The following is a 10,859-nucleotide window of genomic DNA, read 5'->3' on the forward strand; positions in this document are numbered from 1 at the left end:
CGGACGGCCACCCGGGCCCACGGCAGCAGGGGCAACTCTGCACTTGGCCTGCAGCCACCACCTGCCTGTGAGAAGCCCCAGCGCCCCACAACTGGGGTGGTTTACTCGGTGTGTGAAACGCCAATATACACACAGAGCAGAGGTATTTTATGCCAATTCCTGTTTGCGCAAAGATGGGGGCTAGGTAGTAACCCACAAAGCTAGCATACCTCATACCTAAAGGGGCAAGCAATTTATACGGTTCAGTTATATATTCAATTTCCAAAGTTCTTCCCCAAAACTGTTACTGGTAGTCGCTTATCTAGTACAGTTTCTATTGGGTTAAAGTTTCCCCGCTTTGAATTAAAAGTAGTGTTCTTTTATTCTACAGTGCATGCTCAAGGAGGGGGGGTAAGTCTTTTGGTCTTGAATTGAGTCGGTGGTCTTGATCTCACCCTGCCACCTTTACCTTTCCTCCGGTTATCAAAGATTTTTGCTGACTTCGTGCCTATTAACAATTTTTCAACTTTTCAGGGCCTCCTGGGGTAGGATGTTCCCTTCTTATCAGTCTTTTATTTCTTCTTCAGGGGCACAGTCATTAGCAAGGCATGCCTTGTGTATACAGAGGATATCTTATTTCACAAGACCTTTGTGGTCTTCTTAAGTACATCACTTGTGAAGTACATCAGGAGCAGAAGTCACTTTTCCAAATTTTACAACTTGGATGAGCAACACAAACTCCTCCTATGTATATTTAAAAGCTTTCTAAAAGCTGAGCAAATAACAAAATACTAGTGAAATATCTTTCTCTGCAGCGGCCACAGGGAAATCTCAGCTGCACCAGGGGCTGCTGAGATGGACGGAGAGGGAGAAGGATGGGTGCTCTCAGGTGGTGCAAGAGTGACACACACGGAGGCAGGAAAGCAAACTCTGCTGTTTACTCATGAGATTACTCAAGGAAGGGAGAATCAACCATAATCTAGGCAAGCACCCCATGGTGCATTTTGCAACAGCCAGGGTAGCAGCAACTCCTGCCCGCAGCAGCTCTGCAGGGTGCAGCGAGGATGGCGGCATCTGTAACGGGATGGGAAAGGAGGGTCAGGTAGCAGGGCCATGCCTCGCCACACTGTGTGTGTCCCTCTAGTCCTGCCCCCCTCCCCCCAATCCTGCATGAGGTTCCCAGCATCATTTTGCTGCAGGACAGGTCACTCTTGTCACCTGTCCGTGGCCGTTCGCCCACTACAGCAACCCTGTGCCTTCCATCAGGCATTGGCAGGAGAGACTCCAGGAACCCACTTGGCTCTCTGCAGTAGTGGCTTTCTAAACCAGCACCAGCACACCCAGCTTACCAGAATATGCGTAGCTCCTTCCTCCGGTTGATGTCTCTCTTAATTTGGCAAACAGAGCACAGGGGGCAGCACAGAGTGACACAGAAGTCAGAGCAAATGGACCCCTGTTAGGAAGAAGTCGGTTAGGGACATAGGTTTCCCAAAAGGCACGTTTCAGTCAAGAAAAGGTTAATCACATTCCACTTAGTGCGCCCTTTGTTTCCTGGCTGGCTGAAGCATCCTAAGTAGCAGACACTAAAAACCAGAGGTTTTGGTACTTGGGAGGCTGGAGTATCCCCGACACTATGGAAAGTAAGGAGGGAGCCCTTTTGGCAGGCTGCACATAGCTACTTATCTTTCATCTTCTGAGATTAAGACTTGGGGGGGGAAACCAAATACAGAAAGAGACAGTTTGGGAAAACTGGACTTGGGCCCCCATGGTTTGCGCTGGGGATGGCACTAAGCCCTGGTGGGAAGAAACCATTTCACATATGTACTGTATGCGAATAACCACCTTTCTCCTGCATCTGATTATGGATCTTTATCTATGTAACCGACTTAATCTATTCTTTAGTCTGCCCACAATGATCTCAAATCTTTCCCATCTTTCAAAGATTGGGGATGGCAATGGGAAGCAGCAGCCGAGGCTCTGTGAGCCACAGCGGTCAGTGGCAGCTGAAGGCAGGACATGTGCCCCCTGCGAAGGGTGCTGGGAAGGAGCTGTTTCTGGTTAATGTGCGTTGTTGGACACCAGCCCAGGGATCAGCATGTCCAAGGGCATCCCAACCCCTGTCCTGTGCTCCTGCCATCATGCAGGATACAAAAGTGAAAAAAAGGGTGAGCAGAGAGCGCTGCTGCCCTGTGCTCATCCCTGATACACAGAGTGAGGTGCCTCGGGGTCACCTTGTCTTTCAGCCTTGCAGCATGGTGAGGGGGCAGGTTAACCACTGACCGGGATGTTGTATCTGGTGCGGTAGAGGGTCCTCATGGCCACACTGGTCCCGCAGAGGCAACACTCGTTCATGTCCCCAGCCACTTGGCAGGCGAGGCAGGGGAAGCAGAATGCCCCGCAGCAGCCTGGCAGGGGGAGAAACACAGCAGTGGGTGAGGCTCTGCCTACCCACCCAGCACCGCCGGCATTGGGGGAGGAACTGGGAGGACAAGGCTACATGGCTGTAGCTATTGCACCACCGACCCGAGCGGCAGGGGCAAGAAAAGTGTCCCAAAGAGGGCATGGGATTGACCGCAGCATGTCACTGCTGACAGCCGAGACACGGGACCACCCAAGGCACTCACAGACGCTGCAGTCGCTGCAACAGTCCATCAGCCCTGTCTGCCACATGCTGCTAGAGACAACGGGCACAGCCATGCCGAACTGCGGCTGGATCGTCACAACAGATGGGGTGGCCATTCCTAGTTGCTCTTCTGAAAGAGATGGGAGGGGAACGGGACAGTTAGTGACAGAAATGTGGTTGGTCTGATCCCCCAACTGAGCTCATCACCATTGCTCTTCAGCAGGTGGTCTTTCGCCCAGCTCCCTTGCTGCTGCTGGAGGTGACAAAGTGTAACCAAATCTTACCTGCATTTGTGTCTTTTCAAGGTTTTTGCATTTTCTGCCATTTTGTCCAGCCTTCAAAATAGCATCAGGCCATTGATGTTCCCCACTCCACCCCAGAAAGGCTTCGCTAGCGCTTACACACAGTTCACCAACTTCCCTTGTGCCAGGCAGGGCTGGGCGGTGAACCTAGGCTAAAGCCAGTGACTTGGGCATTTAGGTTGTTGAACTTGGCATATTTTACACAAGATTACTTTGGCATGCGGACAAAGCATGCAGGAAGCAGCTGTGGTCTTGCATTTCCTTGTAATTCCAGGCTCCATGCAAGTGAGATACTGTAGAAAACTAGTATCTCTGGTTTCTTGTCATAGAGAGCCAGAAAGGCAGAAACTCAACACTATGTCCCAAGTCTGAACCCCAGTCCTTGCCTTCCTACAGCTAAGCAGTCAAGTGAACCTTGAAAACCAGTAAAGCCTCAGGTCTAAAAAAAAACCCCAAAATCTCTGTGCTCCTCCTATTCACCCAGCCAAGCAAAAGACAGCACAAAACATTCTCAGATAACAATTAAAAGCAAGTTTTGCTCTGAGGTCAAGTTCTTCTAGTTATGCACAAACAGAAGAAAGGGGAAGAGGAAAAAAAAAACCACCACACCTGCCTGCTCACATTTGTTAAGACTTTTTGCTACAAATTGGGGTTGGTTGTTGTTTGTTTTTTTTTTTAAATTCCCTGCAGCGTGGCAAAGGCAGCACTATGCTGCTGGGTGGTGAGGCTCCTCCCCGTGCGGCCGCCCGTGAGCTCCAAAGCCACGGACAGAAACTGAAACGAAGTTCGGCGTGGGAGTGGGGCACCCTCCCTTCCCCACCCTCTGGGGCAACGCACAGTCCTCCAGAAATCTCACCCCTGGCTTCACCTGGCAGCACATGCCAGCCTGCGAGCCCGGTGTGAATGCAGCCAGAGGCACCATCGGGTTCATGTCCAGAAAGAAACCGTGAGCGTTCATTGCCTCCAAGCGCTTCCCTCTGTCGACCCACGGCAATACTACCGACACATGGTAAATCTCTCCACTTTCTACACCGAAACAAATGCACCTTATTCTGTATACGAGTATTATTCACATGCTTTCTTCTCTCTTAGCTGCAAACATTAATGAAGAAATTGCGACGTTAAGGTGCTTGTCACCAATAGCACACCCCATTGAAAAGGATAGCAAATACACAGGGAGACCAGGCAGCAGCATATAAAAGCACCTGACATCCAAGCTTCTGGCAGGAGAGCAGCTACTTCCAGCACATCCTCAAAGCCTACCAGAAAACACCTAGAGCTAAGCAGCCTTGCGAAGAGGAGTTTGGTCTTGAGAATCCGTGTAGACAAGAGAGAGCCCAATTTAAACAAAGAGCGAAGTACCAGCCAGATTTCTTTAATGCAGTTATACAGTTCTGGTAGCAGGAGAAGGCAGCAAAGGCATACTAACCTCTCCGTAATCCAGCTTTTGTGTATAGCTTTTTAAAAGTCCGCATCTCCCCCCTCCCCCCCAGTAGTATTTGCCTTATATTTTGCTTAAATTATGTGCTGAGCAGGAAAAAAAAAAATCTCTACTTTTGTACTATTATTCCACTCTTCCCAGGCTAACAAGTTTTTACTATTTCCATGCTTTAAGAGAACCAACCTTCTGGCGAGCAGCCTGTGTCAGTGCAGTCAGTCTTCGTTGCTTGCCAGGGTCCTGCACAGAGAGGCTCTGGGGAAGATGAAACTAAACTTTCTCGCTCTTGGAAGGCTTTTATTGGCAGCCAGCAGTGAGCAAGCATAATGGTGGGAGGTAACTGGAGGGGGAGGTCAGGAGCTGTGCCCTGTCTGTACGACTACAGGCTTAATGCACGTGCAGAGAGCAACATTTTTTTGCTTTTTCCTTTTCCCAGAATTAAATCATAGACTGCTATTCATCTTTTTTAAAAATGGTTTCATGTATATTGTCTTATTCCCTTAACTGTCTACATGTGGTTGTTGTTCGGGGGGGAACAGCTCTGAATGATGTGCATTTGTTGGGATAGACCTTTTTCCAACATTTTTTTCCCAAAGAAAATCAGGGGGTGGCTCCCTGCAGGTCAGCACCCTGTGCCATGACACTGTGATGGGGGGGAGCCCCAGCCCTGACTGTCCTCCTCCACTGTCATTCAGCACTGGATAAGGAGGCAGCAGGACATGATGGTACCTTTGCTTTTAGTCCTTTCCTCCATCTGCAGTAAGTGTGCTCCCTGCTCCTTCTTAGGGATGCGTTTGGGTTTTCATTTCTGAGTTAGGAAATACACCCCATGTGGAGGCTTTCTATAAAAATTAGGCTGATTCCCCCTAAGTGCTTGTCACAAGCCATGCAGCCCAGCTATTGTAAAATTAACTGAGTCCTTACCATACATGTATCCATTTCCCTCTATGAGATACTAATATTTACTATTTCTTCCCTAACATGCCCCAAGCATTTAACTGCACACACTCTGTGCAAGTCACTGACAGTTTTGGATGCAATTCCGCATTTCACAGAGAAGCTGTGACACCAGGACAGTGGTTTCTGTTTCCCAGCGTTATGCACAGAGTGTGCAGAGAGCAGAGTGGGTCTGAGCAGCTGCTTGCCCAGCAAGGCAAGTTCAAAGCATCCCACGTGAAGTGCTAATGGTGTGTTCCCCTTCTCTCTTGCCATCGAGATGGGGGAAAGGAGAAGTTTGAGTTAAACTGTAACTTACAAGGTTTGTCATCAGACCAGGGTTTACGGTCCAATTAGGTGGAGCTTTTTACCAATAGTGCTGCTGAGATAACAGTGATCTGTGCCCTGAATTACTCCCCTTGACTTCCAACAGCTCCAAAGTTTAACCGCAGCTTTCCCTTCTTTATGACGGGGTTGCCTGGCTGACAGGCATTGAAAAACATTGAAAAACACACATTTGTTTTTCAAAAACATTGCAAGAGGTTGCGGGAATTCAGGTTTGCAAAAAGTTGTTCAGAAGATGCTTTCTGGAAGAGGACATACCTTACATCCCACCAGCTGGCTATATTAGGCTCATACAAAATGCCAGCTAGCCTAGGAGTCCGCTGGGGAGGGAGGAAGGGAAATGGGAAGCTGAAATGCACAGTCAGTATGGGAGATAACACATTAAAAAAAAAAAGCTCATCAGCAACATTTTAAGGATTTTAACAGTCTGTCCTTTATTCAGAGCTGGGGTGACACTGACTGAGCAACCAGGCCCTGCAAGTGCTTTTCTTCCACAGAAAAGCAACCCACTTCTACCCGCAATCCTGGTGCATCAGATGTAACTGCCTTTTGTCACCCTGAGAAAACACCACCATAAACACCTACCTCAGCTCATTCCCTTCACCAAGAGCTCCTTCACAAGGAGTGCCCACTGCCTCCCGTCACAACTGCCATGGTGTCTGGCCAAAGCTCACCACAGGGCCTGCAGCCCCCTTCGTGTACGGCTTCTCTGGATCTGTGAAGTGGCACTGCGGGAAGACAGGCAGTCAGCTGCAGAGCACACCTCTCAGCCACAGCCAGGAAACAAAGAGCAAAATGTCTCAATAGCTAAGAAGAAAGGAAGTGTGCTAACAAAACCAAACCTGTAATGACTTTTTCCACGTGGTAAGAATAAAATATTATTTCCAAGGAGACAGTGGAAAAATTCAGCTGAAATTAATTTTCACCAATTTAATGTGTATTACAGTAAATACAATTTCAATAAAGATTCAGGAGTAGAGGTTAAAAAAAACCTCCCTCAATACATTTTTGCTTTCTCTGCAAAGAACAAAGTATAAATTACATGCTCTACCATTGTATTTTACAGAGAAATGGCAACCAGAAACTAGTTTATTCCATTTTACGCCAACACCATCCACGTGCAAACGTTCCCGTTTTCCAAACTATGTGAAACAACTCCATCACACAACTTAAAACGCTACCACAAATGAGCAAAGCCATCTTCCCCAGTACGCTGCCTCATGCTCTAGTTACACAAACCCTGGCACCTCGAGTGGCAAGAAGTGGGTTCATTTACAGAGGGTCCACTGTAAGCCCACTGGTGTGCAGGTCTCGGGGGCGGGGGGGGGGGGGGGCTGCCTGGCGGAGGAGGGTGCCTGGGGGCCTCTCCAAAGCTCTGGTCTCACCCGCCCTTTCAAAAGGTGGAGCAACAGCCTCAGGTTTTCAACAGGTTTTGTCTCAGACATGGAGAAGGGCTTCTGCATCTGAACTTTTTTCCCAGATGTCTCAGCTGGTTCAACAGAAGAGCACCTCTCCCCCAAACCTTGCCTCCTTCCCACAACTTGGAATGATTCAGGTGAAAGGAAAATACCTGCAACTATAAAAGCTGGAGGAGAAAAGGAGCTGAGCAAAGTGCTAGGGGAAATTCTCACAGCCCTTAGAAATATGGCTAAGGGTCAGGTTCATATCTCACTGAAACTGAAGCCACTGCAGTTGGTACAAGAAGAGAGCTGTTCCCTGCCCACGCCTGCATGTCCCTCATCCCTCCCATGCCAGGGACACTTCACACGGTGAAGTGGGTCCACTCAGCTGGCTGATCAGACAGAAAACGGCACTGGGGTTATGGCTGGGGGGGGGGTGCATTGCCACCTAGGCAAGCTGCCTGAACCCCTCGTGCCACAGACACCCAAACACAAGGTCCAGCGCACAGTGGGGAGTTCATGGCTGGGGCCAAGGGTGTCAGCTGCTTTGCAGCAGCTCACAGCATGTCAGACCCAAAGGAAAGTAGTAGAAGTGGTTTCACATTTACCTGCAGTCTTATGCTGGCTGGGCCAAAGGTTTGTCACAGGATGTTTCACGCAGCCTGGCTGAGCTTCTGCTTCCTACACTTGGCTGTTATTTTTCACCACCCTTTCCGCGGTGGCACTCTTCCTCTTAGTCACTTGGATTTATAGGACCACAATGTCGTGCTGGTACAGGTGATGGGTTACCTTAATTTTTCAGCCTGCTTTTTAGTCACTTCAGCACACAGGATGCTCTGATCTTTCCATATGCTGAAACACCTTCCTGACTTTGAGTCAAGCCACCTTTTCACTCCCACGTTATGCTAACATTGTCTGGTGCTATGCCCGACCTACTGACCTGGTGACCTGCTGCAGCTGGACTCCCTTCCAGCCACGCTGGCTGTCCCACGTCCTCCAGCCCATGCTGTTAGCACACCACAGTTCCTGAGCTAGGTGCCTGCAGCGCATACTTTCCTGAAATTAGAGGGAGGGAAAAATCTGACCCCCCTTGCATTAACAAGACCATATTTACCAAGAAATACACCAGGCACAAGTTGCCTTGGATGACCCTATCGTGAGTCCCTGCCCCTGGCAAAGGTGTGTGAAAGCTCCCATGTGCCACTGTCCCAAGTGGGCTTCTAAGTCAAAGATCCAGACCCACCACAAAGGGCTGCTGATGCCTTGGCAACCTTTGCCCATATCCCCGCAGGAACTAGCACCCCTACATACGTACAGCTACTCCTGGACAAAGAGCTGGTGTTGCTTTGATACGCCTTTCTACAAAGTACAATGGAAGCACACAAAGGCAAGTGTTTGTGTTGGTTACAGAGTTTTCTGTTTTGCTGAGCAACTGCTGGTGTTTCATTTTTGCCTTTGCAAGGCGCATTTGATCTTCCTGCTGCCTCCAAAAGCATTTGTTATCTCAACATTCGATGGAGGAACATTTGGAAAAGGAAGGGGAACTGAAATGCAACATTTGACACTGGAGGAGAAGCTTCCAGAGGACACTGTTTACTTCTGCAAAAACACACTAGCTAATAATAAAGCTGCTTAGAGATAGGTGTATTTGAGAATTTTTTAATGGACTGTTTCTAAACACAGCAGTGAGTGTCCTTGTGAAGATTTGGAATAGAATAGCTTGGGAATGGAAGAAGAAGAGAAGATACTACCTGCCAGCAGATACAAACAGGGTTTTAGCGAGGAAGTAGTTCAGCCTTTGTCTCTTTTGCACTTAAAAAGTTATTTCTTATTTCTGTGTATTAATCATAAAACGCTCATGCAAACAGCACTCTCAGTATTATAGCCTAGAACCTAAACCTTCATTTTTCAGGCAATGAACCTAAAATACAGCTATGGCTTACCTTTGTAAAATGCATTTTCAGATGAATTTGGAAAACTCCCACTGAAAACACGCAATGATTTTCAAGTTTAGGACACAAGGACTATTTTGAAACTTGAATTTTTACTCTACTTAGCTACACCTTCTTTTTCCTCTCATTACAAGATGAACACTTGCTTGTGACAAGTTGTCACCAGACAAAAGACACCAGTAGGTTCAAAGGCACTATAAAGTGTGAGCTCTTCCCAAATCTAAGCTACTTAAAGACACTTTAATATGTTAAAAATGGATTAATAACTTTTGCCACAACCTCTCTAAGGTAATATTACAAGTATTAAGAAACTGATTCATACTAATTATATCACAAGACTTTTTTATTACTAGTAAATGCCTTATAAGCAAAGTTCAAAACGAAGTTGCATGCATCCAATCCTCCCGCTACAAAATGCAACTTTGTCACATAATTGTTCAGAAACTCACTATTCTTTGCTTTTATACTGCTTTTCTTCAACTTAATACTTTCTCCACCCCAAAATTATAAACCCTTTTTAAGAACAATTTCTGTATAAGGACCAAGAGGGCCCTAAAAGCAGTTATGCTTCCTAACATTTTCACATATTTCTATCTTACATGCAGTCAGGCTGAAAAATCTACTGTTCCTAATTTGCTCAAAATATATTTGACATCACCTGTTTAAATAGTAAAAGAAAAAAAACCCAAAACTTTACAAGGCGTACATTAAAAAGAAGTGTTCAGAACCAACAGAAGTCTGTTCCAGCCCCAGAAAGGACTTCCTGTGACCAAAGCCATTGATTCCTTATATGCTTTCTCATTGCCCTGCAACAGGAACTTATTTGCCTGTTCACCATCATCAGTAATGCAAAACTACACAGTTAGCAAACCCTGAACACATGGCTCTGGACTGCAATGTCTCTCAGACATATCGGTTTAAATAACCTTAAAATACGACACCCATCTTCACAGCTGGAGCAGTACGCAGCGTTATTTCTAGGTGCAAATGCACGCACAGTTATGACCCATTACTCAAGGACCAGAGCGGTCATCAGGAAAGGCTGTTGGAATACTATAATGAGTTTGGCAACCAAACGCTCTGCATCACTGAACCACAGCCCTGCATGCAGGCAGATGCAAAGCCACCCATGGAGAAAAGCATGCTTGCATTGCCTACCAGTATGTAAATTGAGGTAAACTCCACCATATCATTTTCCTGGAACAGGCCTGTCTGTTGCTTCCTCCACAGAAATTAATTCCAGAATGTGCCATACAAGCTCTTTAACACCATGAGTCAAAGAAAAGGTTAACTACCATGCAAATCCTGTAACTGAGAGCATTAACCAGTTGAAAACATGAATGGTTTGGAGCAATGTAATTGTTAGCCTGCAGTTGCTCTTTGTATTGTTCATAGGCATTCTCCTGTAAACAAGTTCTTCCTGTAAGACTACAAATAAAACCAGTAGGCATGAGTCAAAACAAATAAAATAACAACAAAAAAATGAGGATCACTTTGCATGATGAATTTGTAGCTCAGAGTCAACCACCTGTCATGCAGACTTGGCAATAGCTCTGGGCTGCTCTGTGTTTGGTTTAAGTCAGTAGTATGTGTTCAATTTTTTGATAAACAAGCTGGGCTCACTCTGCGCAGGCAACTTAGAGCTCAGCTCACTTCGTCCAGGCAACTCTGCAGAAGTCTGTTCTTTTCACATAAAAAGAAACCACTGCCAGCAATCACAGCAAGAGCAAAAGGTAATTTTAAATACTTCTCTCTTGACTTCTTATTCTGGACCTCACACACTCTCAGAGTCCTGACTGCTTCTAGACATGTCAGGATAAAAATTGTTATTACAATTCTTACATGCAACAAGCTCCAACTCAAACTGAAAATTATTCATGTAAT

General features: G+C 46.7%; 1 protein-coding gene across 3 annotated transcripts; it reads right to left on the reverse strand.

Moving 5' to 3' along the window:
- Positions 1-336: 336 nt before the first annotated feature.
- On the reverse strand, positions 337-4,594 carry PLAC8 (placenta associated 8). Of its 3 annotated transcripts, XM_075034707.1 has the most exons (5): positions 4,529-4,594; positions 2,604-2,732; positions 2,260-2,384; positions 1,329-1,432; positions 337-1,053 (listed from the first exon to the last, which is right to left on the reverse strand). In XM_075034707.1, coding segments are annotated over exons 2-5 (345 nt in total). In that variant the 5' UTR covers positions 2,719-2,732; positions 4,529-4,594; the 3' UTR covers positions 337-1,052. The 3 variants fall into 3 exon arrangements, with proteins under 3 accessions (XP_074890808.1, XP_074890791.1, XP_074890799.1); XM_075034690.1 differs by lacking the exon at positions 337-1,053 and having other exon boundaries at positions 1,325-1,432; XM_075034698.1 differs by lacking the exons at positions 337-1,053; positions 4,529-4,594 and adding an exon at positions 2,887-2,951 and having other exon boundaries at positions 1,325-1,432.
- Between the last annotated feature and the right edge of the window lie 6,265 nt (positions 4,595-10,859).

This window comes from Buteo buteo, chromosome 1 (genome assembly GCF_964188355.1).
Source record: "Buteo buteo chromosome 1, bButBut1.hap1.1, whole genome shotgun sequence".
Taxonomy (NCBI): Eukaryota; Metazoa; Chordata; class Aves; order Accipitriformes; family Accipitridae; genus Buteo; species Buteo buteo.